At 42.2% G+C, this 26,045-nt stretch overlaps 1 protein-coding gene across 3 annotated transcripts; it reads right to left on the bottom strand.

Moving 5' to 3' along the window:
- Positions 1-3,778: 3,778 nt before the first annotated feature.
- ASNS (asparagine synthetase (glutamine-hydrolyzing)) lies at positions 3,779-25,612 on the bottom strand. 3 transcript variants are annotated; one of them, XM_072854232.1, is made up of 12 exons: positions 25,460-25,612; positions 23,383-23,665; positions 20,305-20,542; positions 18,628-18,813; positions 18,217-18,318; positions 15,393-15,520; positions 14,485-14,611; positions 12,999-13,105; positions 12,553-12,653; positions 8,366-8,447; positions 7,949-8,104; positions 3,779-6,586 (listed from the first exon to the last, which is right to left on the bottom strand). In XM_072854232.1, exons 2-12 carry the CDS (start codon positions 23,629-23,631, stop codon positions 6,377-6,379), a joined length of 1,686 nt encoding a protein of 561 aa, XP_072710333.1. In that variant the 5' UTR covers positions 23,632-23,665; positions 25,460-25,612; the 3' UTR covers positions 3,779-6,376. The 3 variants fall into 3 exon arrangements, with proteins under 3 accessions (XP_072710333.1, XP_072710335.1, XP_072710334.1); XM_072854234.1 differs by having other exon boundaries at positions 23,383-23,650; positions 25,460-25,541; XM_072854233.1 differs by lacking the exon at positions 25,460-25,612 and adding an exon at positions 25,081-25,392.
- Between the last annotated feature and the right edge of the window lie 433 nt (positions 25,613-26,045).

Raw genomic sequence — 26,045 nt, 5'->3', positions numbered from 1 at the left:
AAGCGGAGGCAGGAAGGATTTTCCAGGGTGGAGAACCACAGACAGCTAAAGCTCCTGGTTGCTAAGAAAATAAAAATCTCAGCAAGAGAGCAACTAACAGGGGTATAACAGCCCGTCATCCAGGAGAGCATGGCAGGGGTGTCACAACAGCTGTCTCACCTTAACCTGGGAGGCCATCTCTCATGTTTTGAAAGTAAGTGATGACACCCGACACATGGACCTCTCTGCTACGCAATGAGAATGCTGCCGAGGGACAGCGATCCTCTGACGGGCACCTCCGCCATCTCCTACACCAGCTTCTGCAAATTCTTCAAATTTGTACCAACTTAGGGTCCATAAAGCTCGAAATTCCCAGACACTTGCTCTGCTTAGAGTCACCCTGCAGTGCAGACTTTCTGGCTACCAGCAGTGAAAATTTTTGTACGTCAGTGAATTTTAAGGCAGTGATTTTTTAATAATTCAGAAAAGACATGGTAGCTCTTTCGTGAGAGCTGTGCGTTTGCAGGATTCCCACAGCACCAAGTCAGCCCAGGCAGAGCCCGTGCCACGCAGGCACGAGTGGGACCAGCCCAGGGCACCAGCAAACCTCACCAAAATCATACACGGGCAGAAGGCAACACTTTACAACACCTTCTTGAAATTTAATACGATGAATTCTGATGTCCACAGATGGGAACCTGTTTATCCATGGCACATCTTCCCTGTGCTTCCTTACCAACCTGATTTCAGCTCGAGGAAACAATCAAACTTTCCTGCCCTGCCCTCCCAGGCTGCCAAAGGAGTTCCAATTAGTGTCAATTGGGATAATAGCTCTATTTGCATTTTTAAGCTATTATTAGCAAGTTGTCAGTCAGCCAGTAATTTGTATCACTTTGGTATAATGAGTATTTAAATATTTAAAAAGAGAACATTCCTTTCTACCACCCCCTTCCTTTTTGTGCTAAAATAATAACGGTTTTAATCAAAAGTAATTTGTATTAATATACATTTTGCCCCAGGTGTTAAGAGCAGTCTTCAAGAGCAGTGGTGAGAGATGTTAAGAATACAGTTTATTAATATAGACAACTACTTCTATCCTTGATCGTGGCAGAAATGGAGGCTGCTTTTGCAACCAGATCATTCTGACTCTCCTCTTGGCCTCTGCAAGATAATTATGGTGGAGGAATTGAGGTCAGCTCCAATAATTTTATGTACCTGGGATTATAATTCTCTAAGGGTCTACGGTCTAATGGGTCTCTAAGACCCAATTGCTCTATCTTCTCCTTAGTGAAAATTCCTATATTAAGCATCCTGTACCACAAAGAGAAAACAAAAAGGCTCAAGACCTCTCTCCAGAGTGCGCCTGGAGCAGGTGAAAGGCTGTGTTTGTCAAATCAGCCAGCCAGCTATAAATTGCCATTATACCACCGATGGTCACTGGGGGATGTAGTTTCCTGATGGGGTTCGAGTCTAGATGCTCAGGTATATGCATGCAGTCTGCAGCTGCTCATCACACAGAGCTCATAAAACAACTGGATTGGCCATTTACAGAAACAGGAAATCTTCCCAAATTTATATGATGTACTGCATTTTATAACGTGTATATATATATAATTTTTTTTTAAATCATTCTTTTGAGAAAAGAGCAGAGGTACGGCCCTAAGCCTTTCTGATGTGCATCTGTAGAACTTCCTAGTAGGACTCACTTCTCTCTGTATGACTATCTGAAATGCTATGATCCACATGTTAATCATGACAAAAATAGGGAAAAAAAACCCCTAACAACTTCAGAGGTAAAATTAACATTTCCCATTCCCCAGCTTGATATTATCTTCCCTAGAGCTGGCATTTTACACCTGTTCTAACTCAGATTTCTAATTTCATAACTGTTTTTTAATAACTGTCAAATTGAATACTGAATGCCTTCAATACCAATGCATTCAGCTCTCAGCTGCCTTCTCACCTCTGCACAGTATCTTGCGAGCAAGATCAATTCGACAACATTTTTTTCTGCTTGGCTTTTATCCCTATTCTAATCTAGTACTCATCAAATTCTCTTCCACGAAGCTCACGCACAAATCCCACCGACAAGCATGTGCGAAGGAGCAGGCTAAGAGCCACGGAGAGGAGGATGGCGAGCAGTCCTCCCCAGGGATGAAGAGCTCGGTTGCAGGGACACGCTAACAGCGGCTGCCATCTGCTGGCTAGAAAAAAAAAAAATGGAAAAAATCATCCCTCAAAGCAACCTCTCGATCCGAATTCAAACTTTGACATACTCTTTTTGGCCCACTGGAGCAAACGCGCTTGCTCTCGGCTTCCTCGGACAGACGCTGTGCCAGGGCTCGCTCCTGCGCCCAGCGCAAGAGGCAAAGCTGCGAGGCTGCGGGGCAGAGCCAGCCCCGGCTCCCTCGCGTGGGAGAAATACCAGCGTTGGGTGGATTCTGGGGTACCATCGACACCCTCTGTTGTAGCTCACGGGACACTTGAAAGATTGGAACCTGAACATACGGTGCAAGAAAAACTAGCTGCCCAGCCAGTTTTCCCTTAATGGAAGAGTTTCCAGGCAACTAAAAGGTGGAAAGCGGCACTATGGAAAGGGATGGGTGCAATACCATGAACAGATCTCGAACAGCAGCATGCACAAACCCTGCTTATGTATCACCTCTCCTAGCTACTACCCCTACCAACTCACAAGATACCACGGCAGCATAAACCACCTCTCTGCTTCATCATCCTCTAGCCCTTCTCTCCATCCTCAAGCTTTGTAAGTAAAAAATTAAAGTTATTAATTTAAATTTAAATAAACTAAATTAAAAATATTAAATTTAAATAAAAACTTTCTGCGTTACCTCCACCTAGAGGCAGGCTTATTTGAAACCTTTTAAGATTTTCCTAATCACAGCCTTTATGTCAACTACAATGTATTAATTCATATGTAAATAAAAAACAATAGGCCCTGAAATAAAAGAAAAAATAAAAAAAGGCAGAACTGTGACAAGCATGGTGCAGGCAATGCATTTGCTTTGGCTATCCCTCGGGAAGTCACCGAGGAACACACAGCTTACCTTGCTACGGAAATAAAGAGCCTCTCCTGCACTTCAGCCCCACTCTTCTTTGGGACGATTGTTCAACTGCCAGCTCAAACACAGGCTTACCTTGTATTAAATCCTCCTTCGACAACTTCTCTCTCTTATTTACTAATGGAAATCAGACATCAGGTCTGTGTCAGAACAAAAGACTAAGTCCACCCCTCCAGAGTCTCAGTATAATTTTTTGATATTTTACTTTTAACCACAATTTACCATATTTTACCTCAGTTCTGAGTGGAGAAACCCAACAACCTTGACTGATGCTAACTCTGACTCTGGAAAAATTGTAACACTCATTGAGGAATTAGCTTCCCCAGCAAAGCAAACACTGGTTCCTGCAACCTAGTTTTCCAGCAGCTTTTTTTTATTCTTGGTGAAGACAGTTAAATATGCATCACCTTGTAAATGTTCATCAAATGACATTTCCCACATCAAAGGTCCTCCACAAAGAGACTCTCCATATTCTCTTAGATAAAATAGGCTGCTTTTACACTTTACTGTGATTTTAAACACAATTTCAATCATTTTATATTATTTCAAACCATCCTGCATAGAAATCTCTGCCCAAAGAACCAAGGGTCCCCAAATTCCTGTCAAGTGTTTGCTGGCTCTTACATGTTGGTTTGTACTGAGGAGCTTCTCTGGAGAGTCACTTTTATGGACACTTGGATGTGGAGACAGTCATCAAAGCTCCACACAAGTCAGTCAACTGGAGGTTAAAATAGCAGGTAGGTTTTATTAAAAAGATGAAGGGCATGGGTGTCACTGAGCAACCTTAAGCAATTAGTAGGTCCCATACACTGCGGTGCCCTCTTTGGCAGATACAGTGTTTATTTCTTCTTCCTCCAAAGAGTGAGAGATTGCAGTGAAAACATAATTTAATAATTTAATCAATGCAAAGCAAAAATCAAATCAATAAAAAGAACCCCCCACACACTATGTCATCCACTTTGCAAGAACCCCAGGCCTTAGCAATCCTGCAAGCCAAGGAGTTATCCATCTCCTCCCTCCCAGGTCGACCACTGACTTTAATTCCCCATCCCCACCTCGGACACACTACTCAAACCAATGTACTCAAGCTGTCAGAATAGTCCAGCTTAATTCTCTCCAAAAGAAATGGAGTGAGAAAAGGAGGCAACCACAGCAGGAAGAAAGAAAGATAAAAAGTAAAACCAGACAAGACAGTGCTGCACTCTGGACCTGCATCCCATCCCCTCCTGTAACAAACTACAAACATGTCTGCAGCTAGCAGATGATCCAGAGTAGCTGCTGTCTTTAAAAAAAGAGAAAAAAAAGAAGAGAGATGAGAAAGTACAGAGCGTCACAAAAGCCAAAAAGGCTGCAGAATTTGAGTCTCTACATGGAGAAGGAATGAACAGGTTTTCACTCCTGAGACCCCTAGCACTTACACCTTTAACAAGAATAAGGCACCAAACACTGTATTTTTCCTCTGCACATCAGCAAAAAGCTAAAATAATTAGGATCACCAGTCTAGGATCGTACTTCACTACATAAATGCCCAATGTATTAGGAATTAAAAAATTTAAGGTGGATTTTCTTGAATACCTGACCATCCTGCAGCAGAAAGTGCATTCCAGCAATGACCCCAAAATGTGTTCAACCTATTTTTACTTCAGGCAAATGCTATTTTCTTATCATCTCAGCCTTGGGAAGTTTACAGAGAGTAGTAAATCTTACGTTTACATATCGGTACCTAATCAACATACCCTATACTCCTCTCCCAAGTCAAAATATACTTTACTGCTTCAAAGAAATCCAAAAAGACAAGCACATGGCCCTTAAGTAAAGAAGGCTAGAGGAATGTAATACCTTACTCATCATATATTCATAAATGACTAGTATGTGCAAGTTTATGTCAAAATATGGCTACTACTGGCCATAGCTGGACAGTTCATGGGCTCCGCGGTACCACCAAGAGGTTCAGTAAGGTTTCTGGAACAGAGATTCAAATGCAGATTAGGGGGCAGTAATAAATAGACAATCAGTAATTTTATGAAGATTTTAAACCAGAATTGCTTATATTTTATCTTTTAAATAACTATTGGCTTTGGTTTCCTAGTCAAGAGGGACAATAAACTAAACTTCTGTCTTCATAAAGAGCATGATACTAATCAAGTCAATCTGCAGCACACATGTATATTTTTTGACCACCCTTATGTTTAAGTTACCTTTAAAAAAGCAGCCCCCATGCCTAAGTAGTTAATAAAAAGTTGTCCTGGGTAAAAAGTCATGTGTTTTTCAGTAGGATATTAGAAGTTCTTGTGGTTTCTGAAGATGCTTTTTTTCCATTTTTCCAAGCAAGGTATCTGATCCTATTGTCTTCAATGATGCCTTGTCTGACTAAAATCTATGGTTAACAGGGTTGGTTCACCACACAGTTGGCCACATGCAGTTGAGCAGCAACACGGTCTACCTTTTCATCATACAGGTGGAAAAACTCTCACAATAAGTGAAAAATTTCTTAAAACACTTAGTCATGCAACTCCCATCAGACTGATATAAATCACCTGGTTAACACTCTATTTTCAAGAATATTAATACATTTAAAAATTGAAGCCCTTGAGTTAGAAACAAAAGACATAACTCAGCTTCTCTTGTCTGTTCTGCTCTTTGATAACAGTCACAATATCTTTAGACTGCTGGTATATTTACAAGATTCAAAACAGCCAACTGGTGGCTTTACAGTAACAAATAAGATTCCCATTCATTTAATTAAGTAACACCCAGCACCACCACTATTATAAACTTTAGTAAGCACCTCTGCATAGCTATGAATATCTAAATACTTTTTGAAAACCAGACCAAGGTTCTCAGGAATGCTTAGAAAGACATTCAGAATAGAGTAACATAGACAGACTATCCAAATCCCACAGCCAGGAACACAAAATCACTAAATAGCTAGGGTCAAATTCCCCTTTGCTCAGAGGGCCTGCAGCAGTTTGCATCGCTTAGCCTTATTCAAGTCCTCAAAACAGAGCTCACATTAAAATATATTAAATGACTGCAAGGCAAATTAATACAATCGAGGTCACATAAGGAACAGAGCTGCCAAATAAGGTAGTTCCTTGTCCATAAACTATTTTCCCATGAATTACAAAGTTTTGGTACAGCAGGGTGAATTTTTAACAGTACACTAACCACACAAAACTCTTATTTCCCATAGCATTGTCAAAATGCATCTTAAAGACCATTTAAGCTTTAGGTTTGTATAATTTGTTTGGTTTTTTTAAAGCAGGGTGCATGCAAATTGCTTGCAGCACTTCTATTTGGGGGATTATTTCAACAGCCTATTCTTGGGCAGCTGACTTGTAATGTTTCAATGTGCGAGCAGAAGGATCAGTAGCTTTAACCCATCTCGGCATCCAGTAGTGGGGCAGCCAGTTGCTTTGCCCTGAGTAGTGCTTTTCAAAGATCTGGCGGTAGTAATAACTTTCTTTCGTTTTAGGAGGATTGAAAGGATATTTCTCCGCTGCCTTTTCCAGCAGAAGGTCATCAACCTATAGGCATAAGCAAAACTCAAGTTAAGCTGCAAATACATTTAACTTTTACACATCAATTTGCTGCAAGTTAAAGACATACAAGGATTCACCAACCACTGAATGCCCATAGGTTTAAAAAACAAAAAAATACTATTCTAGAGTCAGAGGTTTCTGACAGGTGAATTTTTGTCATATTCTCCCTTGATCTTTATGAATACATAACTATATTTCCAGTGCTGTTAATATTTCTCTCTGCATTAGATGCGAAGCCCCGTTTTCTCTTTGGGTTACAATCACCTTTGTTAGCAAGCTCACAAAAACTTCTTTCCTATCCTTCTCTTTTCTGTGAATCAACCTAACAACTTAAAGCAGCCTTTTTGCCATGTGAGTGGTTTCCTGGTTTGTTTTTTTTTTCAGCTCACAGAGAGCTGTTGACTCTGCTTGTACATCCAAGCTCTTAGCAACAAAAGACCTGGGATGCAAAGGCAAAGACACCTGCAGTTGCCAAGTTGGCTAAGAAAGGGAGGATGAATAGTTGCACCAGTTGAGGCTATTTCTAAAGCAGCTAGCTTCCACTGCCAACATGCTGTCTACGTCCTCACAGCTGTGAAATAAATTTGCCCTACTACACCAATACAGGTTCAGTACAAGCAGCACAACACTGTTGCCTGACCCAACTACTTTCTTGCCTGTGTATATAGAGAAAGAAAATGGGAAACAAGCAGTTGGTGGTAGGACAGACAAGCACCCAAACACAGGCCAGACTACACATATTTCTGTAGAGCAGAGTTCTGGTGTAAATTGGGTGTTATTCCTTGCTCTCGATTATTAAAATACTTCTGTACACCAGAGGTGATTATCCTTTGTCCAAAGCCAAAATGCTGTAAGTCTTCATTGGTTAGCAATGCAAGCAGAGGCTTTAAAAAGCAAAAGGGCTTAGCTAGGCATGGCTGGGAAAAACAAATGACATAAATAAGAAAGGACATTATAAAGTCATTATGCTATTACTCAGCTGCAGAGTAAGTTCATGCAAGTGCCTTCAGCTGAAGCAGCTGCTTTGCATGTAACCCTGAAATTGTGTTTGCCAACACACAATCTAATTTGCAATCCAGATACTGAAATGATGTTCATTTCCTTGCACAGTCATTTCTGTGAGGCTCTAGCATTTCTTTGTATCTAGGATTTCAAATGCCTTTAACCAACTCAGATAGCTCGAAGACCGCTGATTAAAGTTTATGTTGCTCCTCCACCATGAAGCTCAAGTTACTGTCATATCCAGATTTATTCTCCCAACTAAGCATGTGAGCTGCCTCCCCTTGGCAGCCATATCTAATACACCTAAATGTGGAAAAAAAAAAAAAAAAAGAAGTGGTATTGTACCTGTTGATCAATATAGTCCTGAAGAATAGAAAACCAGGATTTTTTTACTGATGCTATACCATCACTGAAAGCTTCTTTGGGCCTCCAGAGTATTTCTTTGGGAAGCAAGTTGGAATCTTCAAAGGACTGTCTTAAAAGGTATTTTTCAATTCCATTCTGTTTGCAGAACAACAAAGTCGTGAGTCTCAGGAACTGCAGTACAAAGATCTGGCTTTAAACACTTAAGAAATTATTTTATTTCAGAAGATCTGGTCAGAAAAGGGTTCCCAGTAGTCCAACAATCCAGCAAAGTATTTAAGAACATGCTTGACTTTGGGTAGAGGACTTAACCATTGAATTCAGCAGTTTGGTCATGCTTAGAACACATATCAGTGAATTTGTAAGCTTACACTTGGGTCCAACCCTAGTTTTACATACCTTTGGGATTCGCAGTTCTGCTGGTAGAGATAAATAATAAGAAGTAAACCGATGATCCAAAAATGGGACTCTCAGTTCAAGACTAAACAGGGGAAATAAATAGAAAAGATACTGAATTAATCCAACAAGTCATCTACTTACAAATTCCATAACAGTTAAGCTTTCCCCATCTTTCACATAAACACAAGGTTTTCTGCTTTTACTTAGAAGAAATTTCACTCGCATATTCATGACTATCTGCATTTAATTCATCAATTTGGAAAGTTAAGTATATGGTCAGCACAGATTAAATAAAGATCTCAATGATGCCATCTGCTGGACAGCTTCTAGTACAATGAATTTAAAGACTACAGTCCTGCAGGATTTGCAACAACCGTTGTTCCACGTAAGCAAAAACACATTGAAAAAAAGTCCTGTTGCCCCCAGAGAACTAACAAGTTGCTCACTAGGATTTGCATCAGCATTTGTAAAGATGTCACAGAACCAAGCAAGGATTTCTGCTGTCATTTCTGAAATCCACACTTGTTTGTGTTTTCAAGAAACAACGAAAAGGAGCCCACATGGACACCATTAAGCTATTGACTACTGATCCTGCAGCATTTGCACAAGTTCTCTCCTATACCAGTGGCAGATATACATGTATAAAGTCTTCCTGCTTACATTCTTTTATGCATACCATGGCTTCTAAGGACACTGAAGGCAACAAATAAAATTACACTAACTGCCTTTGGTAGGAAGAAACCCTCTCAGTGTGCTTCCTCAAGAGACATTATGCTGCCCAGTTTCAAAGTCAAATGGAGATGATGTACTGCATTCTAGTAATTTCATTGTCTCTGTAGCTTCTCCTCTGATAAAAAGCTTCAACTACTTTAGGTAATACCCACCTTACCAAAAAAAAGCATCATCATTCAGCAATCTAGTACTGAGGAGGCTCAGTTTCCACATATACTGACAAGATTTGCACTGCAAGTCTTTCACTACAGTTATTTTTTTCTAACTGATAAAGGTACTTTCATCCTTTCTCCCATCATTTCCTCTCTACTCTCAATTCTTCTCCCTTTTCTCCATAAATCTGAACACCTTAAATTCAGTTTTAATTTATTAATACAAGGGTTCTTTCTTCCTAGCAGTGCTGTGAAGCTGACCCCAGCTTCTCTTCAAGAAATGGCAACTCTCCAAAGAAGAGTGGCCAGAGTAGGGTATTAAACAGCCTTGAATATGTGGCCAAACTTTTCAGCACAAAATAAATTATGAGGCAAATGGCAGGTCTCCTGCACTCTGTCCATCCTTTATACAGGAAAGAGAAATGTAAGAAGGTTATAAAAACCTGGGTAAGTAATTTTATGGCAGGATCAATATACAACACAAGTTTCCTGATCTGTAAGTTGTTTGCTTTGCCAAAGGTACCACCTTTTTCTCATCTATAGCCAGCTTCCCAACAATATTCTCCTTTTAATTCATGTATTTCTTTAGTAAAATAATGTTATTTTCTGCAGTGCACAATTTGGTGATTCTTTAAGGTATCAGTCACACAGACTGCATCCTAACATCTCTTTATTACAGTCAGCTACCTGATTCAATGCACATACTTTTCTCTTTCAGTATGTTTTTTAATTTTTCATATGCATGCTGATTATCAGATTCAAGATTCCTCTTTGTCTAAACCTCAAAAAAACCAAAGTCAAATACAACTTTGCCTTCCTTCCTTAACTCTGCGTATTTATATTTCTAATTCACTGCTTCTATAAAAAACAGTACAATTCCAGACAAAAGATATTTCCTGCATCAGTTGGCAACACAGTGGGCTCTACAATCACTGAAGACCGGATTAGATTTTGCAGTGTGGTTTGCTGCTGCTCAAATTCCTTCAGGCTACAACTTCAATTTTAAAATCATAGAATCACAGAATCATTTAGGTTGGAAAAGACCTTTAAGATCATCAAGACCAACCGTAAACCTAGCACTGCCAAGTCCACCACTACACCATGTCCCTAAGCACCACATCTACACGTCTTTTAAATACCTCCAGGGATGGTGACTCAACCACTTCCCTGGGCAGCCTGTTCCGATGCTTGACAACCCTTTCAGTGAAGAAATTTTTCCTAATATCCAATCTAAACCTCCCCTGGTGCAACTTGAAGCCATTTCCTCTTGTCCTATCACTTGTTACTTGGAAGAAGAGACTGACACCCACCTCGCTACAACCTCCTTTCAGGTGGTTGTCAAAAGCAATAAGGTCTCCCCTAAGCCTCCTTTTCTCCAGGCTAAACAACCCCAGTTCCCTCAGCCGCTCCTCATCAGACTTGTGCTCCAGACCCTTCACCAGCTTCGTTGCCCTTCTCTGGACAGGCTCCAGCACCTCAATGTCTCTCTTGTAGTGAGGGGCCCAAAACTGAACACAGTATTCGAGGTGCGGCCTCACCAGTGCTGACTACAGGGGGGGGCAATCAATTCCCTAGTCCTGCTGGCCACACTATTTCCGGCACAGTCAACACGGGTTCACAAAGGGAAAGTCCTGTTTAACTAATTTGATATCCTTCTATGATAAGGTCACCCACCTAGTGGATGAAGGGAAGGCGGTGGATGTCGTTTTTCTGGATTTTAGTAAGGCTTTTGATACTGTCCCTCACAACATCCTTGGACAAGTTGTCCAACTATGGGACAAGCGGGTTCACAGTGCGCTGGGTGAAGAACTGGCTGAAGGGCAGAGCTCAAAGGGTTGTAGTGAATGGGGCTACATGTGGCTGACGACGGGTCACCAGTGGTGTTCCTCAGGGTTCAGTTCTAGGGCCAGTTCTGCTCAATGTATTTATCAACAATCTGGATGCAGCATTGAATGCACCATTAGCAAGTTTGCTGATGATACCAAACCGGGAGGTGCTGTTGACTGTCTTGAAGGACAAGATGCCTTGCAGAGGGATCCAGATAGATTGGAGCATCGGGCTATGATTAATGGGATGAAATTTAACAAGTCCAAATGCCAGATTCTGCACCTGGGACAGAATAATGCTGGGTACAAGTATGAATTGGGAGAGGAGTGGCTGGAGAGCAGCCTTGCAGAAAAGGATCTGGGGGTGCTGGTCAACAGCAGGCTCAATATGAGTCAGCAGCGTGCCCTGGCAGCCAAGAGGGCAAACCGCATCCTGGGGTGCATCAAACACAGCATAACCAGCCGGTCAAAAGAGGTGATCATCCCGCTGTATTAAGCATTGGTGCGGCCTCACCTTGAGTACTGTGTGCAGGTCTAGGCCCCACAATTTAAGAAGGATGTAAAGGTCCTTGAATGCGTCCAGAGGAGGGCAACAAAGCTGGTGAAAGGGCTGGAAGGAATGTCCTGTAAGGAGCTGCTAAGGACTTTGGGCTTGTCTAGTTTGGAGAGGAGGCTGAGGGGTGACCTCATTGCTCTCCACAGCTTCCCGAGGAGGGGAAGTGGAGAGGGAGGTGCTGATCTCTTCTCCCTGGTATGCAGTGACAGGACCCGTGGGAATGGTTCAAAGCTGCACCAGGGGAGGTTCAGACTTGACATTAGGAAGCATTTCTTTACTGAGAGGGTGGTCAAACACTGGAACAGGCTTCCTAGAGAGGTGGTTGATGCCCCAAGCCTGTCAGTGTTTAAGAGGCATTTGGACAATGCCCTTAATAACATGCTTTAACTTGGTCAGCCCTGAAGTGGTCAGGCAGTTGGACTAGGTGATTGTTGTAGGTCCCTTCCGACTGAAATAGTCTATTCTATTCTATTCTGATACAAGCCAGGATGCCATTGGCCTCCTTGGCCACCTAGGCACACTGCTGGCTCATATTCAGGCAGCTGTTGACCAACACCCCCAGGTCCTTTTCTGCCAGGCAGCTTTCCAGCCACTCTTCCCCAAGCCTGTAGCATTGCATGGGGTTGTTGTGACCCAAGTGCAGGACCCGGCACTGAACCTTGTTGGACCTCATACAGTTGGCCTCAGCCCATCGATCCAGCCTGTCCAGGTCCCTCTGTAGAGCCTTCCTCCCCTCAAGCAGATCAACACGCCCACCCAACTTGGGTCGTCTGCAAACTTACTGAGGGTGCACTCGATCCCCTCATCCAGATCATTGATACGGATTAAATAGAACTGGCCCCAATACTGAGCCCTGGGAAACACCAGTTGAACATCTTTTAAATCACACAAGTCCTCAGCATCCAAGAGACTATGTTTTACCCATGTGCTGCAGTAGTTCTGTCTGCACGAAGTACATCAAACAGGTAGAGCTCTTTCAGAAGCCTCTCGCTCTCTTCTGCAGCTTCTTCGGGAGACGGCGCCTGTAGTCAGACATATGCATGTAGCGCACAGACATAATAAGCTGCACTGAGGGAACCATTGCTTGCTGTCTGGTGTTTGAGTTGGAATGATCACTGAGTGATCTCAGAACTAGCAAAGACCACATACCAGAAATAACAGTCTCAGGAATTTTGAAGTTTAAAAAAAATTATTTTTCAAGTGATTAAACTGAATCCCTTGGATTTTATACCACCTCAGGAGAAATTCTCAGCAAATATACAGCTGTGACAACTCTCAAACTTCACACCTTGAAATCTCAGTAGAGATTTTTTGTTGAAGGGGAGAACAAGCAGCTCAAGGGCTTTCTGTATAGTGAATATATTTACCTTATGGAAATAGATATATCCTTGTGTCAGCTCATCTGATCCTTCGCCTGAAAAAATGACCACACTGTCTGTTTTCTTCCGTATATATTTGGAGACAAGATACATACCTTAAAAAAAAAAGTATGAAGTTATTAAAATACAGCTACATGGATGATGCTATATACAGCTAGTACAGTTTTCAATTTAGCATTATAGAAGTTTCTCTCCTACACTACTTTCTTCTGCAGCAAACAACTGCAATACACTAAAATAACATCTCATTGTTATTCAAAGCCATCAACAGCCACACAAACTAAGTGCTGCAAATACATCTAAACTGTGTACTTATACTTAGCCCTCAAAATATCAGAAAGATGTGTGTGTCTGATCCTGGGAATGCTGGAAGATTCCCGTGGGAACACATATAGGAGTTGCTCTGACTCAGTTCAAAATGAAGCACATGATTAATTCCAGCACAGTCCTGAACAAACCTTCTAGCTTTGGAGAACAAAACTACCAGCAAAATTTGCTGCTTAACTCTGCCACTGTGGTTGAACTGGATGAAGCTGTTTTTTCAGTTATTTCTTTTTTAAAGAAATATTTATTAACCAGAATTATGTCTTCCCCTCATTACATCTTTCCAAACAATATGCTTGTCTAACAAAAGTATTAGAGATCTAATGAAAAGGATCTAGTTCATTATTTCTCATACTAAGCCACAATCACAAAGAAAGATGACAGATAAAGTTGGTTTTATTTTTTAAAGAAACACTTTCAGTATTTCACATTGCAAAGTCCTGTCTTCACGTACCAAATTCCACTCAGGGACCTGGGTTTTGAAAACTGTGTTGCCTATTTGGCTTATTAACTTTTTTACAATGTTTTAGGCTGACGCAAGATTAACTGGGTAAAATGTCGTAGCTGGCATTACACAGGAGGTCACATTGGATTAGGGTTTTTCATTCTTATCAGGTTGGCAACCCTTTGTAAGAAGTTGCTGGTGACTTCCTTAATTTCTCAGAATCAAACTTATATTATAAGAAGTCTACCTGGCTTGAGTGCACGTGTGTTACTAGAGGGTGATAAGAAATACTTCACTTTAGTATCAAAATTATGCAAGGAATAGGGTAATCATAATTGTTTTGCTATCACAACATTCAGTACCTCAGATAACCTGTACATTTTCCCCCTTCCTCCAAGGTTCATACTTATCTGAGCAGAAAACCTAGACCTGTAGATGTAATGTCTCTTCTTCATGTAACTTTTGTTTTTCATCCCAAAGCTTCAGGAACAGCTCTTGACAATTGTGTTGTACAGTTGGTGACTTTGAAACTAATAACTGTTTTTGCCTCAGTGTGGTATCACAGACAAGACCAGGGAGCAGAACTTTGGAGTCCCAGTTCCCAGGTTCTGTGACAGCTAAAGGATCTAGCAGATGACTACATGATTTTTGATAAAATTTTATTTGGGTGATATAAAGCAAAGATTGCTATTAAATAAATCTTACCAATTGAAGCTCTTACTGTTGTTATATCATAGGTTTCCAAGGAGAAGATAACCTCCTCTATTGCCTGAATTCCCTCTTCAGAATTAAATATTACTTCATGATGTTCACTGCCTATATGTGCTGCCACCTGTTTGTAAAAGGTCACAATAATGTATTGCTTTTAAATTAAAACATTTTTTAAACATACATTGTGTTTAAAGCACACACGCTGAGTGAAAAGACCCGTTCCCTTCTGCCACAGTGAGAGTTATATGACGTTAGGCCAAGAAAAGATGGTACTGTAGCAGCCCCTCTGACTTGCAGTGGTACATTCACCAGAGGGAACACAGTCTCCCTAATCACAGTGTTCAATCATGATTACAACAGACCATCCAGCTGCTTGCCCAAAGCATAACAGAATCTGTAGAGGCTCTAAATACTCCAGATATTTGCCCTGAAGAGAAAAAGCAGCTCAAAAGCCAGACAGCCTGGATACCTAAAGGGTATCCGAGATGCCAAACAGTTTGTACGAAACTCTTAATTCAGTAAACTGATGATTAACTTAGAATATTTAACATATATACAAATGCCATAGCATAGGAACCATAGCATGGAGATTTACCCTAAAACCCAGAGGCAGAATTGAGACAATTCTGAAGTACTGAGCTTTTGGTAACAATGCAATGGGAGTCTGTCATGAAAGTCTTCCAAATGCAAGAGAAAACAGGTAAGGCTCAATTATTTCTTTCGTAGGATTTAACTAAGCAGCAAATGTTGTACTAAATGATCTACTGCAAACTGATTCACATCATAGCAACACATGAATATTTAGTATTACTATTAATACCATACCATGAAGTTAGCACCATTAATATACACTGTTTAGCATTCCGCAGCTCAGAACAAACTGAAAGCAACGCATACTATACCTTTCTGGCAGCCAGTAAGTCGGGACTGTTTTCCATTCCAATTGCAAAGGTTTGTAATGGATAATTGATGTCAATTTCTTTCATCAGTTTCAGAAGAACAGCTGCAACCAAGCTGGAATCTAAGCCCCCTGCCAACAAAACAATTTATTTGGTTAGGTGTTTGACTGTTTTTTTTGTTTCCCCTTAAGGACGCTGAATCTAGATAGCAGAATCTCATGAGTGGGCTTCATTTTTAAGCCATGTGAATCCAAGGTATTTCTTGTACAAGTGCACATTTACCTCTGCCTAACAAGAGAATCAGGCAACTTTAGTGGAACATCTTCAGTAACAGTTGTTAGTACTTTTGGTGTCAGAAGCATCAGTGGAAATCCTTCTTTAAGACACACGGAAAGTGCTCCAAAAACATCGTACTACAGAACACGCCCCTTCTCAACTCTGCTATAATGGGATTTATTCTCCATTTCAAAACTGCTCTCTATCCTCTTCTTACCTACACATTTGATACTCTACTGACAGAACTATGTAATTTTTTTTTTTGGTTTGCTGTTTGAATAACAAAGAATTAAATAAAAGAACAGAATGTTTAGTGTAAGGATTCCACTCTTCCTCAATCATTTTTCAAAAGTGTGTTTCACACATTTTGAGTGGAATTAATTTTTTAAACATCACTTCAAAGTGAAAAGGTGCACTAGTGACATTCTTTTTTTTTTCCTCCTCTTCCTTCTCAGAGGAGGACAGTGGAAGGATTTGAACAGTTTGGAAAACAAACAAAAAATAAAACCAAGAGATGCACAAGGTGCCCAGATGTACTCTAAGGATCTACCTTCTTATTCTCATGAGCTAGTTCTGCTAATCCTTGACTAGTTTTACTCGCTGCTCCCCTCTGAAGTACTGAGCAAAACACAGTACCTGTCCTCCCACACCTGCCTGCATGAGGCAAAATCCTCTTCTCTTTGTTTCCTACAGTCTGCATGTGGTTTTTCAGCTGAGTGCATTAGCATCCATTCCCACCCTGATCCGCTTTGTGGGTATGCTACCTTGTAAAAAAAATCTCCTTCTGTAGAAATTACATGCAGAGTCTGAGAAAAGGAGAGCACAGAAATCAAACTGAGCGCTTAGGATGCGGAAATCAGGCAAATCAAAACCTGAGTTTCCACTGTGAAGTTGCAGAACTCCTCCGTGATTGAAAACAAAAACAATTCTCCAACTGTGATGCTTCAAGCATACTCAAAATTGTAAAGCACAGAGATACTCTGGTATTATACCAGCACGGGCACTTAGTTTTGCTACTAATACATTCTCCATGTGTATTTGAGGAGCTGCTGACTGCCTTCTAATTTGATATCTGAAATTTGGGTTTTGAACAGGCTTTTTGCTGAGACTGGGATCTTCCAACTCTGCGTATCTCCCTGTTTCATTTACCTCCCTCCTACTTTTTATGATGCCACAGTAAGGAAACGGTCCAACGGTATCTCCTAGTCTGTTCTCTCTCGTTCAAATGCACATGTTCAAAGCCAACAGCATCCTGAGCTGCATCAAAAGAAGTGTGACCAGCAGGTCGAGGGAGGTGATTCTGCTCCTCTACTCCACTCTGGTGAGACCCCACCTGGAGTACTGTGTCCAGCTCTGGAGCCCTCAGCACAGGAAAGACATGGAGCTGTTGGAGCGGGTCCAGAGGAGGACCACGAAAATGATCAGAGGGATGGAACACCTCTCCTGTGAAGAAAAGCTCACGGAGTTGTTGTTGTTCAGCCTGGAGAACAGAAGGCTCCAGAGAAACCTTAATGCAGCCTTTCAATACTTAAAGGGGGCTTATAAGGAAGATGGGGACAGACTTTTTAGTAAGGCCTGCTGTGACAGGACAAGGGGTAATGGTTTTAAACTAAAAGAGGGTAGATTTAGACTAGATATAAGGAAGACATATTTTATGATGAGGGTGGTGAAACACTGGAACAAGTTGCCCAGAGAGGTGGTAGATGCCCCATCCCTAGAAACATTCAAGGTCAGACTAGATCGAGCTCTGAGCAACCCAATCTAGCTGAAGATGTCCCTGCTCATTGCAGGGGGAGTGGGACTAGATGACCTTTAAAGGTCCCTTCCAACCCAAACTATTCTATGATTCTGTGATATTAGAACTCTAACCACAAGTACAAAGTACTACAAAAACACAGTGAATAAGATGTCAGTCCCATGGCTACAAAGCCTTACTTCTGTAAAGCACCTCTGTAACACTGATCTGGTAACAGCAAATTCAGTGAACAAATTCCTGTACCACAAGCTATTACCTCACCTGAAAAAAAGAGTGTAGCAAATAATTTTGGTCCAGATGCTCCCCTGTAATTTGGTGAATCAAGGGCAGTCTAGGATGAAGGCTAAAGCAAAGAAGGTGACAAGTAAGAACTTCAGTTCCTCCTGCTAGCTGAATATGCCAAGGCCTTTTTCTCCATTCACTCAGGACACAGTGAATGTAATAACTACATTTTCTTTTTAGACACCAACCTAAGCATAAATCTTACATGTTTAAGAAAATATTGGGTGATCTTTCAATAAGACTATTGTATTTCTTAGTCAAAAATGGTCAGTGTCTCAACAAGCCAACATCCCATCGCAGAGTAAACTTTAAAAGCGTAAAACTTTCAAGATACTTGTAAACTGGAAAACTTTATCACAAACTAACAAGGTCTCTGTAACTAAAAAGCAAATGAAGACTCAGATCATTTCAGGTACATCATAGCAGAACAGCCAGCATACTTTCCTCTAACTGGTAGATTTTGGGTGAAAGAGAGAGAAGACATAAGAATTGTGATTCATTCTTGCTACTTACCTGACAAAAGACAGCCAATCCTTCTGTGAGCCATCAAACGTTTTCTAACAGCATTTTCAAACAGAATACGGATGTTGCTTTTCACTGTTTCAAGATCAAAGCCTGTCCAGAAAAGAAGAGGGGGGGGAAAAAACCAAACCAAGAAGTGTTACTTAGACTTTACTGGATTATGCAATTAAGAAAACAAAGATATTTGTCTGAATTTCCTTTGATAATGAGGGCATGCAAGTTCAAATATCTTTGTACATGACTGCCTACAAAAACAATTCTCAAGTTCCTCCATTATAAAGGTTCTTCCAGGTCTTTTTTAAATGGCACTTTTTTAAACTAATCAATACAAATTTTATATTAAAAGATTATAATGTTTTCACTTTTTAATCAGAATAAGTAGCAAATGCTTTGCTGTACTACCTGAAGGCAGAGTTTCCACTGTATCACATGCAGCATGGAGTGGTTCATCTTTATAGCTATGAAATTTTACTAATTCCACAGATGCAACCTTGCCAGAGGGCTTTAAATCCAACACTTCATAATGACCCGGGAGAAATGGTTCCACTTTAGGACATAAGGATGTTGAATGCTTTAAGTTGATAAGTCCTACAGATAAAATGGGGGAAAAAAAGTCAGTTTTTAACCTAGGATGGTTAAGTTATACCTCACTCAACAGCCTCTGTACTAAAAATATATACAAATATTTTCTCCAGATCCTCAATTTGGTATTAAAAAATATCATTTTGAGTCTGAGTCTGCCCTGGCTGGAGCATGATTCTGCTTCTGGCAGGCTGCAAACACAGATCTGAGCCATCTCAAGCTGAGGCAAGAGTAGAGAAAGGAAGCCAGCAAGTTTTATTAATTGGTAAGTAGCAATTTATTCCTGTAAGCATTAAGAAGAGCACTTTTCTAACTGACTACATGATGTCTAGGTCAAGGTGTAATACGGTTATGAGAATTCAAATGACAGTTAATAACTGATTTTGTGTTTAAAATTAAGTGTAGTCAAGCTAACAAGGGGTTTATAATAAAATTACATCACTGAAGTGATTGCTTAATTGACACTGATTTAGTGATTTCATAACTCATCGGTCCCAGACTGATCTACACCACTGCTAATGAACGCCAAGAATCAGACTTGTAGCCAAACCTTATTTCCATTCCTCTTGTGAAAGAGGATGTTTTGCACCTGCTGGTCACCTGGATGCCCCTTGAGGAACTCCACAAAAGAGAGACGGAATTGCTGTTAGAGAGGGACCGGTAATTCACGGCGACGGTTACAGAACACAGTCCCTAAAATATTCACCTCCCTTCTTCCTTCCCAAGAAGCAAAGATGGTACAGCTCTTAGCACTAGTACTTAGTACTACTATTAGAGGAGTCAACCTACATTGGAGTCTGATAATACAATCGATATACAGTAAATGGGAGAGACACAAGTAATTGTGAAAGTCAATTTTAGCCAAAGTGCATTTTAGGCAATAAACTCCCTTTTGGCACTGTTTGGATTTGTTTATGCAAGTGTCAAGACTAGAGATAACTACTTAAAAAAAAAAAAAAAAAAGACTAGCAGATGTGTCATCTCAAAGGAAAAAAAATCATCATCAAATAAAGTAAGTGTTACTAGAAAATTACCCAATGCTGCAGGAAATTTCAGTAGGGTTTTAAAATTCTTGGCTTTTACAGATAAGCAGTTCTTGTGGCATTACTTCCCAGTTCACCATAGAACACCAGGAACAAATTCTAATATAATTTATCATAGCATAAATCTAGGCTAACTCTATAGACTACATTTAACTTTGGGGTAACATAAAACATCTTGGGCTCAATACTGCTATGATTCCAGAACACAAAGAATTATAAAATTAAATAAGCAAGTTATTTCAGAGATATTAAGGACAATTAAACATCTTAGAGGTTTACTTTCTGTGTTTTTTGTTTTAATGATGTGTAGTTCTTATACTAGTAAATATAGTTCATTTATTACTGAACTTACAGTTCACTTTCTCTTCACACTTAGAAGAAAAGCCTGACAAAGAAGTTTGTCGCCTACAACAAGACCTAAGATTATTTAGGCACTAAACACAACTGGTTTTACCTTTTGCCTCAGAACAGACACCCAAAAATCCATCATCAGTCAGCACCTTAAACAGTGGTCTGACTCCATAGGTATCTCTCGCCAGAAACACTTTTCTGTTTGCAGTGTCCAGAAGGATGAAAGCAAATACACCATCTAGCATGGATGCTGTTTGTTCTATTCCTCCTCTGTTGTAAAGATGAAGGATAACCTCACCATCCACTAACGTTTGATATTCAAATCCAAACTGCTTCTGCAACTAAGAAAAAATATGAAGAAAAACATGAATAAGTATTTGCAAACATGGACTGCTTATTAATTAAAAAACAACACCATTCATGTAATTGTTTAATGAGAAAACTATGTTTTTTTGGTAAAATCACAGTTCAAAAGTTATAGAAACATTTCTGCCAAAGAAGGAAATTATAGTTTTGTGTTAAAAATATTATCCAGGATCATCTCTCAGACAATGTAGATTGACTCTGCAGTCTTAAGCAACTCACATTATGGCAAGTTTTCAGGGATACATTTCTATTTGAAGACGTCAAACTGCAAACCCATGACCCTGGTCTTCAGAAGCACTAGCCTCCCCATCTCCCATACACAAATTGCAGAAGCGGGCAGCCACTGCTTCCAAAAATCCAACTCAAAACAGGACCAGAAACAAATACATCATTTTTTGTAGTCTCAAATTCCTTGGTGACACTTTCTTATCAGATAATAATGACATTTACATAAGCCCCCCCACCCCAAAACACATAGACAGTGGTAAGATCTCTGCAGAGTAAGGTACTTCAGTAATAAACTTTGGTTTACTTATGCAGTCACTGCAATTTCTCAGTGTTTTTTTTATGCACAGAGAATTTCCTTCTGCCTAATCTTCCTCCATTCCTCAAACTAACCTTTTCACTCTGCCTGTGCAGATGGAGTGGGGGAGGAAGAAATTAGCGGACCAAATATTCTTCATGTTCTTGTGGTGCTACTTTTAAAGTCCTTTCAATATCTACCAGACAGGGGGAAGAGAGGGTTTCAGTAAAACACTAGAAAGCCAAGAAACCCCACCAAATCAATGCTTTAGAATTTTACCTTAATTGCTTTGTTTTAAATTGTTATCTATGGGGAAAAGTCTTGGATCAAATTGAGTCAATATTAAAATAACTAAGTCATTGCCCTAAACAAAATGCCTGTTTTACCAATGATTCTCTCCTAGGTAGATTTCAGCTACAAGCCTGAAAGAAAAATCTCTTTATAAAGAAAGAGGGTACATAATGTAGTGAGAATAACCGAAAAAATTCCTGCTGATGGCAATGCAAGTTTTGCATAATTAAATTCCCCTTAGGATTGTGTGTGTAGCACAACTGAGAGTAATTCTTACTGCTTTCAACAGCAGAAATACCACAATGCAAAACACAGCCAAGTATTACAGACTGTTGGTACAATACATTTTACATGGACTGCAGGGCAAAGTGTATCTCACGCTTCAAGCAGCCAGATACTTAAACTACTGGGGAAAAAAAAAAATCTCCTGCCTATTCAGTCAAATTCTCTATGACATTACTGATGTCACTGACAGCAGCCTGACTGACTTCAAAAATGTGATGTTAGAAGTACTAAGATATCTCAGATTATTCATACATTTTTGATACTACCACACTCAGTTTATGATTCATTTTAAGCATTCAGTTTCAGCATGATTCAGAAACAGTCACAATTGTAAGCTGCTTTACACGCCAAATTTGGATGATCTGAATGTGCTGATTTTGGCTGGGGTAGAGTTAATTTTCTTCACAGTAGCTAGTATAGGGCTATGGTTTGGATTTGTGCTGGAAACAGTGTTGATAACACAGGGATGTTTTCGTTACTGCTGAGCAGTGCTTACACAGAGTCAAGGCCTTTTCTGCTTCTCACCCCACCCCACCAGCGAGTAGGCTGGGGGTGCACAAGAAGCTGGGAGGGGACACGGCTGGGACAGCTGACCCCAACTGGCCAAAGGGATATGCCATACCTTATGACGTCATGCTCAGCATGTAAAGTTGGGGAAGAAGAAGGAAGGGGGAGATGTTCAGAGTGATGGCATTTGTCTTCCCAAGTAAACATTACACATGATGGAGCCCTACTTTCCTGGAGATGGCTGAACACCTGCCTGCCCATGGGAAGGAGTGAATGAATTCCTTGTTTTGCTTTGCTTGGGTGTGCAGCTTTTGCTTTACCTATGAAACTGTCCTTATCTCAACCCACGAGTTTTTTCACTTTTACCCCTCCGATTCTCTCCCCCATCCCATCAACGGGGAGTGAGCGAGCAGCTGTGTGGGGCTTAGTTGCCAGCTGGGGTTAAACCACGACGCTGAATCACTTCCCTTTACAAGTAACACAGGCAGCACGGACATCTCAGCACAGGGACTGAGGCACACAGATGACATTCAGCAGCAGTATCACACCCATCAGGGACATTCAGACACCTTAGGAAGTAAGTACAGAGTTGCTGCTTGTTTTGTGCCCAAGAGACTTGGTTAGGTGACTCTCAAAAACCCCACAAAGCATCTGCCTTAAGCTGCAGACACCTAAAGACTTTGGTGGCATACTGGAAACATCTCCCTAGTGCTTGTTGCTTTTGCATAAATACATAAGCATGCATGCTATACATATCCCATCTAGATTAATATGCAGAAATAAAAATGCAATACCTGACAGCTTGGAGAACAACTCAAAATAACTGAAGAGCAAGACAGTCTAAAAGCATTTGCATTACAAAGAGACAAGAAGGGGAGAAAGAGGCTCAGAAAACCCCTCCCCAAGAGATAATGAAAAATACATCTTTATTTTAAACTGATCAAACCTGAAGATACAAATACTTACTGCCCTTCTTGACAATTAAAAAGTGATTTTTCAGTATTAAAGATTAAGTGTGTTACTATCTAAGCCACCACAGATTCACAGCTCATCGAGATAATTTACTTCCTTTTAAATAAGCCATTTGATAACTTTTAATTTTTTTTCTGATATTCTAGTCCACTATGATTTAAAACATTTTCCAAATATCCACTAGTTTTGAAATTAAAAAAAAAAAAAGAAAATGCCATATGATCCATAAACACTTACCTGTTTGAAATTGTAGATTTCCCCATTGTAGCACAACCACAGATACGGGAATTTCTTCACCCGGATAGGCTGCATGCCATATAACTGATCAACAACTGCAAGGCGGTGGAAACCAAAACAACAGTTGGTGAATCCATTGACGTTCTCAAAACGAAACGCATCAGGTCCTCTGTGTGCTATCTTCATGGCACTTAGACACTGGACAGAAAGGCATTCATCACTCCCAAACAGGGCCCAGATACCGCACATGGTGAGGCTGTTGATCTATCTGAAAGTGGAGAACCTGTTCAATAAAGACATGAACGTTGTAAGCAAGAGCTGACACCTAGAAAACGGATAACAAATGTAGGCTATTAATCGCTTAACTGTCAGGAGGACTTAACAAGAGAACAGTAGACTTTACGAACATGAGGTAAAACCTGTTTTGCCCAGAATATGATAGGCAACCTTTGGCCAGCAAGAAATTAGGCTTAAGTTTACCTTTAGGTACACCGAGGTTGTCTATGATTTTTTTATAGAGCACAAATAGGACATATCATTACTGGGCATTGGGTATGATCTGTTGAAGTAACGTCACCTCAGCAGAAACATTAACAGTCCTTTCAGTTTGCAGCCTTTCAGTATATAAAGGGGGCTTCTAAGAAAGATGGAGAGAGACTTTTTACCAAGGCCTGTAGTGACAGGACAAGGGGCAACGGTTTCAGACTGAAAGAGGGTAGGTTTACACTGGACCTCCCCAGCACCATGGGTGGCCCAAATGAGAAAGGTGTGGAGGGAGCAATGCTGGTGCAGTGCCATGCTCCCCTTGGCATGCCTTTTGCAGCCCCAGTGTCCTTGGAGCTGTAGGCTGTGCATACTCTGGACCTTAACCCTAATGCCAACCCTAATGGGATGTTGTGACTGAGGCTGATGTCCCCACCACAATGGGTGGCCCAGATGAGAAAGGTGTGGAGCAAACAATATTGGTGCAGTGCCGTGCTCCTCTGGGCATGACTTTTGCAGCGCCACTGTCCTTGGAGCTGTAGGCTTTGTGATACTCTGAACCCTAACCCTAACTCTACACCGTAATGGGATGTTGGGGTAGAGGCTGAGGTCCCCATCACAGTGGGAGGCTCAGATGAGAAAGGTGTGGAGGGAGCAATGTTGCTGCAGTGCTGTGCTGCCCTTGGCATGCCTTTTGCATCTGCAATGTCCCAGGAGCTGTAGGTTTTTTAGCTCTCTGGACTGTAACCCTTAGCCTAACCCTAATGGCAGCTTGGGGCTGCCGCTGAGGTCCCCAGCACCACCGGTGGCCTAGATGAGAAAGGTGTGGAGGGAGCAATGTTGGTGCAGTGCCGTGCTCCCCTTGGCATGCCTTTTGCAGCCCCAGTGTCCCTGGAGATCTAGGCCTTGTAGCTCTCTGAACTCTAACCCCAACTAATGGTAGAAGTGGGCTGAGGCTAGGGACCTACAGGTCAAGTGATGGCGCTGGGGACCTCAGCCTCAAGCTCCCATTAGGCTTAGGCTTAAGAGAGCCACAAAGCCTACAGCTCCAGGGACACTGGGGCTGCAAAAGGCATGCCAAGGGGAGCACGGCGCCAAGGGCACCAGCACCGCTCCCTCCACATCCTTCTCATCTGGACAAGCGATGGCGCTGGGGAGCTCAGCCTCAGCACATGGAGCCGGGCTTCCCCTCCAGCTAGGGCGGCTTTCGCGTACCCCACGCTCTCCGGAGCTCTTCCAACAGGCGACCGCAGATACCCGGGGCAGGCTCGCTCCGCGCCCGCCCGCTACGCCCCGGACCTCCCTCCACACGGCCGCCCCTTCCTCCGGCGGCTGCAGCGCACGCCGGGCCCGCCGCCCCCTCACTCACAAGCCGGGACAAGGCGCGGGGGGGCGGCCCAGCGAGGTGGCCGGGAGGAGCGGCGGAAGGCCGGGTCCTGTGCGGGGCTCGCCCTGGAGGCCGCCGGGCGCGGCTGCGCTCGGCCCGCGAGCCCGGCGGCGCCCCCCGCCCACCAGCCGGCCCTGCCCGGCCCGGCCCGGCCGTGCCCGGTGCAGCCCCGCGGCGCAGAAGCCGCCTCCCGCCCGGGCGCCTTACCCCCTCCTGGTCGCCGGCGCAGGGCGAGCCGTCGTCCCCGCCGCGGCGGGTGATGAAGAGGGCGGCTCCCGCCGGTGCCGACTCCTCCCCTGCCGCCCGCCGCTGTTGAAACCCGCCGCGAAGTTTCATCATGCGCCTCCCCGCCCTGCTGCCGGCAGGGCCCGCGGGGACCGGGCCACGGGCCGGGGTCTGTCCTCGCACGCTGGGCCGGCGAGGCCAGGCCTGCATCGCGGCCTTTCCCTGCGGCCCCGGCTCGGGGAGCCCCACGGCAGGGCAAGAGCCAACTCGCAGGCCGAGAAATCCGGAGTCTGCCGCCTCCCCTGGACCGCTGTGAAGAAAAGCGTGCACCGCCAGGCTCTGCTGGGCTTCTGGTGCTGGGCCCCTGCAAGCCTGTCCCGAGTTGTACCTCGTATGGTGTCAAGTGAAAAGAGCCCAGACGCCTGCCTGTGGTTGCCTTAGAGCTGCTTTATTTGGTTTGGGAAAGAGAGTGCTTGCAAAGCTTACATCTTTGGAAGAATTTACTGAGGACTTAGAATTTTGCTGGGCAAGACTCAGTTTTGAATAATAGATGCTATGGGTAAAAAGG

Source organism: Ciconia boyciana, chromosome 2 (assembly GCF_034638445.1).
Source record: "Ciconia boyciana chromosome 2, ASM3463844v1, whole genome shotgun sequence".
NCBI classification, from domain to species: Eukaryota; Metazoa; Chordata; class Aves; order Ciconiiformes; family Ciconiidae; genus Ciconia; species Ciconia boyciana.
The sequence above is the reverse complement of the archived record's forward strand: the minus strand, read 5'-3'. Positions and strand labels throughout refer to the sequence as shown.